The 10,690-nt window shown below is 49.4% G+C and overlaps 1 protein-coding gene across 5 annotated transcripts; it reads right to left on the bottom strand.

The window, feature by feature from the left end:
• Positions 1–1,151: 1,151 nt before the first annotated feature.
• PIGO (phosphatidylinositol glycan anchor biosynthesis class O) lies at positions 1,152–10,007 on the bottom strand. Of its 5 annotated transcripts, none has more exons than XM_053569698.1 (11): positions 9,951–10,007; positions 8,558–9,069; positions 7,685–7,828; positions 7,381–7,504; positions 6,908–7,067; positions 6,515–6,694; positions 3,836–5,363; positions 3,073–3,279; positions 2,641–2,855; positions 1,730–1,800; positions 1,152–1,573 (listed from the first exon to the last, which is right to left on the bottom strand). In XM_053569698.1, exons 2-11 carry the CDS (start codon positions 9,066–9,068, stop codon positions 1,444–1,446), a joined length of 3,270 nt encoding a protein of 1,089 aa, XP_053425673.1. In that variant the 5' UTR covers position 9,069; positions 9,951–10,007; the 3' UTR covers positions 1,152–1,443. The 5 variants fall into 5 exon arrangements, with proteins under 5 accessions (XP_053425673.1, XP_053425684.1, XP_053425694.1 ...); XM_053569709.1 differs by lacking the exon at positions 9,951–10,007 and adding an exon at positions 9,702–9,941; XM_053569719.1 differs by lacking the exon at positions 9,951–10,007 and adding an exon at positions 9,632–9,653.
• Between the last annotated feature and the right edge of the window lie 683 nt (positions 10,008–10,690).

The following is a 10,690-nucleotide window of genomic DNA, read 5'->3' as shown; positions in this document are numbered from 1 at the left end:
AGGGAGGGTGGATGGTCACAATGCGTGACACACCTTTTGTGGGAGGGCCACAATTATAAGAGGGACTTTACCTAACAAATGGAATCAATGTAACCTGGTTTTTATACCCTCAATGAATCCCCAACAATTAAAAAAAAATAGGTGCTATCCAATTCTGTTAACATCTGTCCCATCTTTCAGTAGTCCCAGTTCCTTCTGTCCTGCTCAAACTTCAAATCCCAGTCCTGACACTCCTCTCCAAGGCCTCTTCCCAAGTCTTTTAATGGACGTCTCCAAGAGGATCCCATAGCAGAGCTTCAGATATGACATAAGAGTGGTGGGATGAACTAAGAAAACAGGAGGCATACAGGAGAAAAGAAGCATTACAGCCATACAGTTTTGGCTTCAAGTCAGAAATAATCAATGGGTGCAAGGGTAATAACTATGGAAGATGTTTATGTATGTCTGATATAAGGCAGCCCAGATTGGGAAACTAGGAAGTCTCTCATAGAAGTGAAGGGCAAAGAAAGTGGCTGGAATTTTACAAAGTAAAAAAAAAAAAAAAAAGCGCCTGTGGCTCAAGCAGCTAAGGCACCAGCCACATACAACTGAGCTGACGGGTTCGAATGCAGCCCAGGCCTGCCAAACAACAATGACAGCGGCAACCAAAAAATGGCCGGGCATTGTAGCAGGTGCCTGTAGTCCCAGCTACTTGAGAGGCAGAGGCAGAAGAATCGCTTGAGCCCAGGAGCTGGAGGTTGCTGTGAGCTGTGATGCCACAGCCCTCTACCCAGGGTGACAGCTTGAGGCTCTGTCTCAAAAAAAGTGAAGGGCAAAGGGTGCTGTATAGTGAAATGGCATAGTGAAAGACAGGATACAGTACTACCTGGGGCTTGAGCCAATGAAAGTCTGTGTGCTCCATGATGCCTGGGCTTGTCTTTTAAGTCTTTTATCGACCAAAGTATATGAACTTAATAAAATGTAAAATGTGTTTCATAGCAAAGAAAAATAACAGGTGGGATAATAGGAGTGATTTGGGAAGAAGTGAGAGCAGCAAACTCAGATAACTATTTCCTAAAGGGTCTGAGGTACAGCCACATTTGCCTAAGATGACTAATTCCTTCCGTGCCTGGCACAGTAAAGGAGAGAATGACCCTTCTTCTGACCCCTGTAGGATGGTAGGGGATTACCCACATCTCAGACACACATATTTACAGTATTATTTTATTCCATTTGGGGAAATACCCCTAGTCCCTCAGATGCCACCAAATTAGGAGTCAGGAATAGGCACCACTGTGATTCTGAATTATAATATAATGAACTCCTGGAAGTCCACAGCCTCTGGCTGCATAATGGTGAGAGTTATAGCTGAGCCTCTCTTGCAGATCATCCAGCACCTGTATGGGCCAGGTTAAATTGTTCTCTAGCTCTCTCAGTAGCCAGGTGCCAGCAGCCTACACTAGGCTACCTTTGCTGGGCCAGAACTAGCTGCTTGAACCAGGAGCTCACAGCACCATCCACTCGCATCACCAAAGTTATGCCCTGGAGAAGTCCCACGCTGCTTACAATGAAGCCCAAAGCCTCAAAAATGAACCTGCAAAGAAAAGTGGAGAAACTCAGGAAACAGAAAGTAGTCCTACTATCTTTTCCCTACAATGGCAAATCTTAGCCATCTTAGATGTTTAGGATGTTCATACTGTGCCCCAGGCTTCTCCCTCTCCAATTCTATTCTTCAAGCAAATCTACTTACTTGGGGGCAAACACCTTCCAGACCATGAGATGCCTACGGAGAATGGAGGCCGCCAAGGTGCAGGCCAGAATCTAAAGGAGAGGAGAGGTCAAGTTACTTGCAAGGAAAGGCGAAAGCAGGGGAAAAGGAGGGTTGCTATAGGCTCCTGTAAAAAATGGGAGAAGAGTAGCATGTATCAGTAGAAAAATTCCTGGCTTGGCTCCACGTCTAGTGGCTAGGGCCACATACAGAGTAGCTGGTGGGTTTGAATCTAGCCCGGGCCTGCCAAACAATAACTACAACAAAAAAATAGCCAGGCATATGGCGGGCACTTGTAGTCCCAGCTACTTGGGAGGCTGAGGCAAGAGAATCACTTGAGCCCAAGAGTTTGAGGTTGCTGTGAGCTGTGAAACCATGGCACTCTACCAAAGGCAACACAGTGAGATTTTGTCTTTAAAAAAAAAAAAAAAAAAAAAGAGAGACCCAATTTTTGTCCTTGCTCAGCCACTAACTCACTAAGTGACCTTGGGCAAGTCACTATCTATCTGTGCTGCTATTACTCAGGCTCTACTTCCTAAGGTAGAAGAAGATGTCAGCACCATATTTGCCTCTGTGGAAAAGGAGGAGGATGATCTATGACTGCAATTTGGGAAAAAATCCTGGCCATCGCCTCAGCTTTGCCATTCTGTCCCTTGATGCAGTAATCCCCAAATGCAAATAGCAGGGTACAGATCTAGACTGTAGACAGGAAATGATACAGGATCAGGGCCAGCAGGTTCAAGTCTCAAGAGAAGGCACTGGACTTAGGCAACCACTTCACTTATGTGTACCTCAGTCAAGGCTCTCTCCCAAGGTTTTTGAAAGTATGAAAGAATGCAATGCACACATGGGAGAAAAGGTCATTAACTCCCCGAGCTCTCTCTTACACCCACCTGAACACCAAGAACAAAGAGGTATTTGAGGCCCAGCTGCAACAGTGCAGCATTGAAGTGGTGAGGTGCATCCCGGAGCCGCATCTCCATCAGTGGCTGCTCCTCCTCCTCAGGCCTGACTCTGGCCTCAGCTTCATTCCCTGGGGGCTGCTGCCTCTTCCGTAGCCCTTGACTCTCACAGAGGAAGGGCCAGAGCAAGAGAAGTGGGCAACCTACTGCCTCAGGGGAGGACAAGGCTGAAATCAGTGAAGGACCCTGGTACCAGTGCGCACTGCTCTCCAACCACCCCAGTTGACTCAGGTTCCAATTAGCCTAAGCCAAGAAGTTTCAATGACCCAACAAAACCACATCTTTCCACTCAAACACAGGGGTTTCCTTTCTTTGCACAAGGCCATAGTAAACAATGGCAGCAAGAAAGGGATGTGAGGTTACCTGCAAAGAGGAGGTGTGAGGCAAAAGTGTTGGCTCCCACTAGCAGAGCAGGCAGCCAGGTAGAGGAGCCATGACCCTCTGGAAATCCCACAAAGGCTGCATGCCAATGGATGGCTGGAAAGACAGGCTGGTGGCCTGTAGAGTAGAAGGTCTGTGTAGCCATGAGGGCCCAAGCTGAGACTGCCTGCCATGGCACAGTAAAAGGACCTGAAGGAAAAAATATGCCTCTTCACAATTACATCTCACTCCCCAATCCATAGCCTACTGCCCATGATCATATACTCCTACTACTTCACTGCTAATTCTCACACACTCATCTGTCCATCACCCTAACCTCCTCACGCAACACTGTTATTCTGATTCCCTGTGTGGCACAAAACCCTATCTCCCTGATCTGAACTGCAGTGTGAGTCAATCTCTATCTCAAATACATACAACTCGATGTGCCGTTATATTATACATTCATAGTTCACCACTTCCATCACTGGAAAATGAGGAAATATGCTCATGAAAATGCAGCATTTCCACAAGGAGTCTTGGAAGAGGACTTGACTCCCCTCATCATGAGAGTCAATAGGAGGGATCAATTAGCTTGGCTATAGCAGGGAAAAGAGGATACCAAGAAAACCTTCCCAACTGTTGCAGTAGGAGACGCTGTGTTAAGGTGAGCAACATGAGGAGCAGCACCTCCCTGAGAAAAAAAAGGGGCTTAACTCACATCACTACTGTCCTTAGATGAATCAGGGCTGAGATTTATATTTACCAAGGGTGGTGATGGGTATCCCAGCAGCAAGCAGATGCAGGAGAAGGAAGCTCTGCAGAAACAGAAGCAGGAACACAAGGCTGATGCGCTCTGCATGCAATAGCAGAAGTGGGAAGGCCAACAGGGTGAGGGCTGTGACCATAGCAGCTGAGTAGACGCTCCCCAGCTGATAAGCAGCCACAGTCAAGGGACCCTGAGGTTTGGTCCTCTCTAGCCGGCCCTGGAACTCCTCTTGCATGTGTCGGTAGATTTGAGGAACCACATAATCCAGGTCAGCCTGAGTAGTTGGAGGGCCTGAGAAGGGAGTGAGGACAGTCCTGGTCCTTGGAGCACCTGTCCCAGCCTTCACCAGCACGGTCACAGGCTTCCAGAGCAATAGCACGAGCCCTGAAACAGCCAGTCCTGCCACAGCCCTAGGCAATACAACTGATGCCCCGGCAACAAGGGCCTGGAGACGTGGGGGTGCTTCATCTGCCCCTGAAGCCAATGCCCAGTAGGCAGCAGTGCCCAGTGCCATTAGGGGCAGTCCCCAGCGCACAAAGAGCATGGGAGGCTCAGGGCTCTTGAGATTACCATAGCGGTGAAGCCACAGACGTATAGCAGCTAACAGGGCTAACAGTGCCCCCACACAAGCTCCATACCATAAATTCTTGGCTCGACTATCCACCATGGATGCCAGAGGACTCAGCCAGGGAGAAGAGTGGCAAGCAGGTGTCTCTTCTGGGCAGCGATGAAAAAGCCCAGCCAGCCTTGTACATAAAAGCAACCCAACTCCAAGCCTCAGAGCGTAAGCACCACTGTACCGTGGGAGGCCTATTGAGGATGAAGAGCCAAGGCGAGGTACTTTGAGCAGCTTAGGTGACAGAAGCTGGCCTTCCCAGTGAAGCTGGGCAACTAGAAGCAAGATGAATGAGTCCAAAAGGAAGGGGATGGCTCTGGCATCAGCTACAACAAAACTATCAGAGAAGAATGCTGCCAAACGAATGAGCAAGAATAACAGAACAGACCCAGGGAGGGGAAACAGGGTTGCCAGGGCCTTCCTGGACCCCCAGGCAGCCCTGGCTTTCCACAGAAAAGTCAGGAGTGAGCAGATTGCAGCCACAGCCCCTAGAAGCACTAGATCCAGCCTCAGTCCTATAGTTGCCACAAGTCCAGCATACACTATAGCCCCACCCAGGCCCCAGGCCACAGGTATCAGAAGTAGAGGGCAGAAGGGGAAGCCTGGGGATGTTGCCCACTGGGATGCCAGCAAACAGAGAAAGCAGGCAGCAGCCAAGATAGCAGCACCCCCCACCATGCGGACCAGAGAGAAACGAGCCCAAGACTCGATGCACATGGTCCGAGCTCCCCTCAGAAACTGCTGTAGCTCAGCAATCACAGTCTGCTGTGTCGCCTCAGCCCCTTGGGGGCTCTGCAGAAGCCACTGGTAGTCAGCAGATGCCTTGGAGAAAAGGTTCTGAAGCTGATGAAGCTCCTTATCTTGAAGGTCCTGAGCAGCAGCTGAATAGGTGTGAAGAAATCGGGACACCTGGCAGAGAAAAGGTCAGAGGCCAAGGGAAACAGGTCAGAGATATAAATTGGATCAGAGCCAAGAATAGGTATTACAAAAAGGGATAGCTGGAAATCAGTGACCCAAACTCTGTCCAGAAGGGAGGGAGAACAGGAGGGATAATGGAAAGGAAACATAACTCTGGAAGGAGGAATTAAGAATAACAAAGGAGGGCGGCGCCTGTGGCTCAGTGAGTAGGGCGCCGGCCCCATATGCCGAGGGTGGCGGGTTCAAACCCAGCCCCGGCCAAACTGCAACAAAAAATAGCCGGGCGTTGTGGCGGGCGCCTGTAGTCCCAGCTGCTCGGGAGGCTGAGGCAAGAGAATCGCGTAAGCCCAAGAGTTAGAGGTTGCTGTGAGCCGTGTGACGCCACGGCACTTTACCAGAGGGCGGTACAGTGAGACTCTGTCTCTACAAAAAAAAAAAAAAAAAAAAAGAATAACAAAGGAGGGGAGATATACAATAACTAAGAAAATGCCATGAAGGCCACGTTAAACAGTTTGATGAGAATATTTCAAATTGTATAGGAAACCAGCACATTGTACCCCTTGATTGCACTAATGTACACAGCTATGATTTAACAATAAAAAAAAGTTATAATTGTAGAAACTGAAACTTTAATTTTAAAAGAATGGCAAAAAAAAAAAAAACCAGCAATCTGAACAACCAACAACTATTTCCAAATGTAATACAAACAAAATACATTTATGTAAGACTGGTTAAAAATAGAAAAATAAAAATATTATTCATAAAAAAAAAAAAAAAAAGAATAACGAAGGAGGCTTGGTGCCTGTAACACAGTGGTTATAGTGCCGGCCACATACACCCAGGCTGACGGGTTCAAACCCAGACAAGGCCTGCTAAACAACAATGACAACTACAACCAAAAAATAGCCCAGTGTTGTGGCAGGTGCCTTTAGTCCCAGCTACTTGGGAAGCTGAGGCAAGAGAATCGCTTAAGCCCAAGAGTTTGAGGTTGCTGTGTGCTGTAACACCATAGCACTCTACTGAGAGTGACATAATGAGATACTGTCTCAAAAAAGACTAACAAAAGACAATGGAATGGGTCATTATGCTTCTCTTATGCCCACCCTAGCTTTGTCATCAGGAAGCCCAGGCCCTTTACCTACCTGCTGGGCATTGAGATGGAGAGCTGTGGCTTGGGCTAGAGCAGAGGAATGGGGCTGGGAGTCCTCACCCCCGGAGAATAGCTCAGCTACTACCTCCCCAAGGTTCCCAAATGGGATGGGCAGACCCAGCAACAGGGCCAGTGTGGGCACAAGACTGACTTGTGGAATCACCTCTGGCTCCTAGAGGGAAAGGACAGGCATCAATGAGTTTAATCACAAAATTGAAGTCAGTGTTTAAGATGGAAGATATAGGGACCTACGTAAGAAATGAGAGTGAGGGATACCCATGAGTGTGGATTTGGGGGCCTAAACTAGCCAGGATCCATGAAGATGATGTGATCTTGACATGGGCCGAATACTGGGAGACCAGATGAGGCACATCCCGGGCCTCACCTCTGGTGGGGCATTGGGGAAGAGGGCTGTGGGGCTGTACAGAAAGAGTGCAGCTGAGACCTCCAGCTCACTGTCCCCTCCATGGTCCCCATTCGTGGTCATCCCGTGGTCCCCAGCCACTACCAGCAGTGTGTCATTCTCCACACGATCCACCAGTCCCCTGGGGGCCAAGAAATGTGTCAGGGGGTAGGGATGGATAAAAAATTTTCTCAGGGCCCATTCACCCCCAGCTAGGACTTCCATTAGTAGGGCCTAAACATAACAAAGAGACACCTCTTTGGCCATGACCCCAATGCCCAAAGCTACACCCTGAGTTATTCTAGATGGATGAGGCCCCACACTTCAGAAAAGGCCAAGAGAAGACAGAATTCAGGCAGCAAAGAAGGTTCAAGATAAAGACTTCTTCACTTGAGACCATATATCTTGAGATTCCCAGACACAACCCAGTCCCCCAGCCAATACCCCATACTCACTGGATCACCTGGTCCATCTGGCTAAGTTTCTTGGCCATTTCAGGGTGGTGAGGACCATGCTTATGGCCACAATGATCCACACCCAGGAAGTGAGCAATCAGTACATCCCATTCACCACCGTCCACTGAGAAGGGGAGAACACTGAGCACAGGGAACTAAGGCCCATTCCTCAACCCCAGCCAGCCTTTGACATTCCTCCATGTCCAGGGATACAAGCACCCATGGGAGGCTCAGAATTTGTGAACTAAAGCAGCCCTCCCCAGCTCCCAGTCTTAGGGATTTCATGCTGTGCTCCCATGCTCACTGGTGGGGTAAAGGTGTTCCAGGATGCCATTGTCCACTGTGTGTAGGTCTCTGACATTGAAGGATGGGAAGAAGAAAGCTTGGGAGAAAGCTCCAGGAAAAAGGTCTTTCCAGGTATCATCTCCCATGAAGACTACACGTTTTCCTGCAGGGACATGAGGAGTCAGAGCCTAAGCAGGAGTCAGGATAGGGAAAAAGAGGAGAGAAGGCCCTTTAAAAACCATCAGAAATCCCACCATGCATTCCATTTAGAAACTCCTTATCCTTTAGGGCCTGACACTTCCCACTAGGAAGACTTCCCTGATAACCATATTCCATCCAGACCTCTCACTTCTGCTTCCTACAAAGTGCTCTGCTAATTCTCAGTCTCTGGCTACCTTGCTTTTTCCTAGTCAGTGAGTCAACAGGATCTGGGATCCCTCTGCTTTCTACTCCATGCTTACAAACCGAGACCTATCTTCCCCTCTTCTTCTCTCTCCTGCCCCTTTACTGAGAACTCTCCAAGAGTAAAGCCAATATTCCACCCAGATTAGAAGTTTCACAAGAACAGAGCCTGGATCCCCTTTCCTCTGTTCCCCAAACTAAGGTCCCTACTTGCAGGGTCCTCATCTCTTTCTCTTCCTTTTTTCCCCTGACACCACAGTCAAGCATGCAGCTAGCCAACCAAAGTTCTAACTCTCTGATTTCTAAAGAAGAAATATGCCAAGGTACTCCTGGCCTTGAAAGGGGCCCAGAGGGCAGCGCCTGTGGCTCAAGGAGTAAGGTGCAGGTCCCATATGCCGGAGGTGGCAGGTTCAAACCTAGGCCCGGCCAAAAACCAAAAAAAAACAAACAAACAAAAAAAAGTTACTTTAAGAAAGGGGCCCAGACTGACCTGCACTGGTGAGTTGCTTAATGAGATTGTCTTCCATTATGGCGTGGCTGGCAAAGTTACTACCAGCATCAATAAAAGTAGGCAGTGAGCCAGTGGTGAGGGCCTTGAGGCGCTGCATGGTAGTAGTAGGGGGGTCAACCTGAGATCGGTAAAGCCGGGCATGGTGGGGCTGAGTCTCCAGGATTCTCTGTAAAGTGCCTAGTTTTCCCAGGAAGGGTAAGGAGACAAGAGGCTCTCCGGGCACTTGTGAGTACTGGGGCTGGGCAAAGTCAAATCGCAAAGCATCTATCAGTACCAACACAACTCGGGAGAATCGGGAAGCCATCCAGCAGGCCCTGGGTTCCTCTCGGCTCCCCCATGGCAGGGACCCAGGGCCTGGGGGCTCTTGGCAGGTGCTATGGTTGGTGAGCTCCAAACGAGTGAGCAAGAAGCCACTGGTGAAGAGAGCAATGCCAGCATAGAAGAGGAAGCAGACCCAGGTCAGGAAGAGCAGCACTGAGATCTTCTGCATCCTGGTAGGAATAAGGGGGAGGGAATTCATCACGATGGGCACAAAAAAACAGAGGATATTCTGATCCCTAACTACAAAACTCAGCTAGAATCTTCCTTAGAAGACTCTTCAAGTTAAAGAGACCCAGAGCCAACCCATCGCAATGTTTCTGAGGGTAAAGTCCCAGACCAATCAACCTGGGAGCTGATGTTTAAAAAGCTATTTCGGGGAGGCACCTGTGGCTCAGTGAGTAGGACACCGGCCCCATATACCGAGGGTGGCGGGTTCGAATCTGGCCCTGGCCAAACTGTAACAGCAACAAACAACAAAAAATAAATAAGTACACAAATAAATAAAAAGCTGTTTCCATGCCGCAGCCATCCCAGATCAACTAATCAAGATCTTTGGAGGTGGAGCACGGGAAAGTGTATATGTACACCAGGGAATCCTAACGCGGAAAAATGACAAGTCGCAAGGGAAACTTATTCTAAGTGGACTGCTCTCTGGCCGTTTCTGCACATCTGCCCTCACCAATCTCAACACCACTAGGTGACAAGGGCTCAAAGCCGCAGGGGAACCCTGACCCGGCCAACGGCGCCGCCTGGTGGGGACCAAGGGGACGAAGGGGAGGAGTCACGCCCGGCTTCCGCGCACCTAGGTTCGCCGGGAGACCCGAGGCACGACCTCACAAGCGCAGAGGGGGTAGGGGTTCAGCTGGAGAGCAGGGTATGCCTCGCTGAGACCGGACATCCGAGTGTCTTTGCCGCCTCCAATGCCTACCCGGCCTCCGCCTAGGAACCCCAGCACAGAACTGGGCACCCTTACTGGGAGCTGGGCGAGCGGGTGCTCTTATTTCAGGGTGAGAGGAGCTGGAGTATTCTCGGGAATCCGACCTTAACTCACCTGGAACGGTACCCGGAAGTGTGGCGGCCGCCGCCTCGCGGCCTAGCACCACAGAGATAAGCGAGCCAGACAGAGCGGCCCGCCGGTGACCCTATCGCCATCTACTGGCACATCGATGAAGTTTGTTAAGGAGCGTAGGGCTGACTATAGAGTTTGCGCAGAGATTTAGTGATTTAGGAGAATTGGGGGCAAGGGACCAAGCTAGAAGAGTTCAGGGAGCCACTGTCCCTTCATGTTTGAGCACAGCCCAGAGGCTTAATTTGAATCCTAGCTCTGCCACTTATTGTCACTATTGGGCATTACCTTATCTTAATGCTTATAATACTTTTCCTTTTTGTTTAGCTGACTCTGATAGATTTCATTACTGTCCTATCAAGACCTCTAACTGAATCTTACAACTCAATAATAAAAAATCAAATAATCCAATTAAAAAATGGACAACAGGTCTGACTAAACATACCTCAAAAAAAGACATACAGGATTGGCGCCTATGGCTCAAGCAGCTAAGGCGCCAGCCACATACACCTGAGCTGGCGGGTTCAAATCCAGCCAGGCCCGCCAAACAATGACAGCTGCAACCAAAAAATAGCTAGGTGTTGTGGTGGGCGCCTGTAGTCCCAGCTACTTGGGAGGCATAGGCAGGAGAATCGCTTGAGCCCAAGAGTTGGAGGTTGCTGTGAGCTGTAATGCCACAGCACTTTACCCAGGGTGACAGCTTGAGGCTCTGTCTCAAAAACAAA

The sequence above is a fragment of the Nycticebus coucang genome, chromosome 2, assembly GCF_027406575.1.
Source record: "Nycticebus coucang isolate mNycCou1 chromosome 2, mNycCou1.pri, whole genome shotgun sequence".
Taxonomy (NCBI): Eukaryota; Metazoa; Chordata; class Mammalia; order Primates; family Lorisidae; genus Nycticebus; species Nycticebus coucang.
Note: the sequence above shows the minus strand (reverse complement) of the source record. Positions and strands in the feature narration are given on the sequence as shown.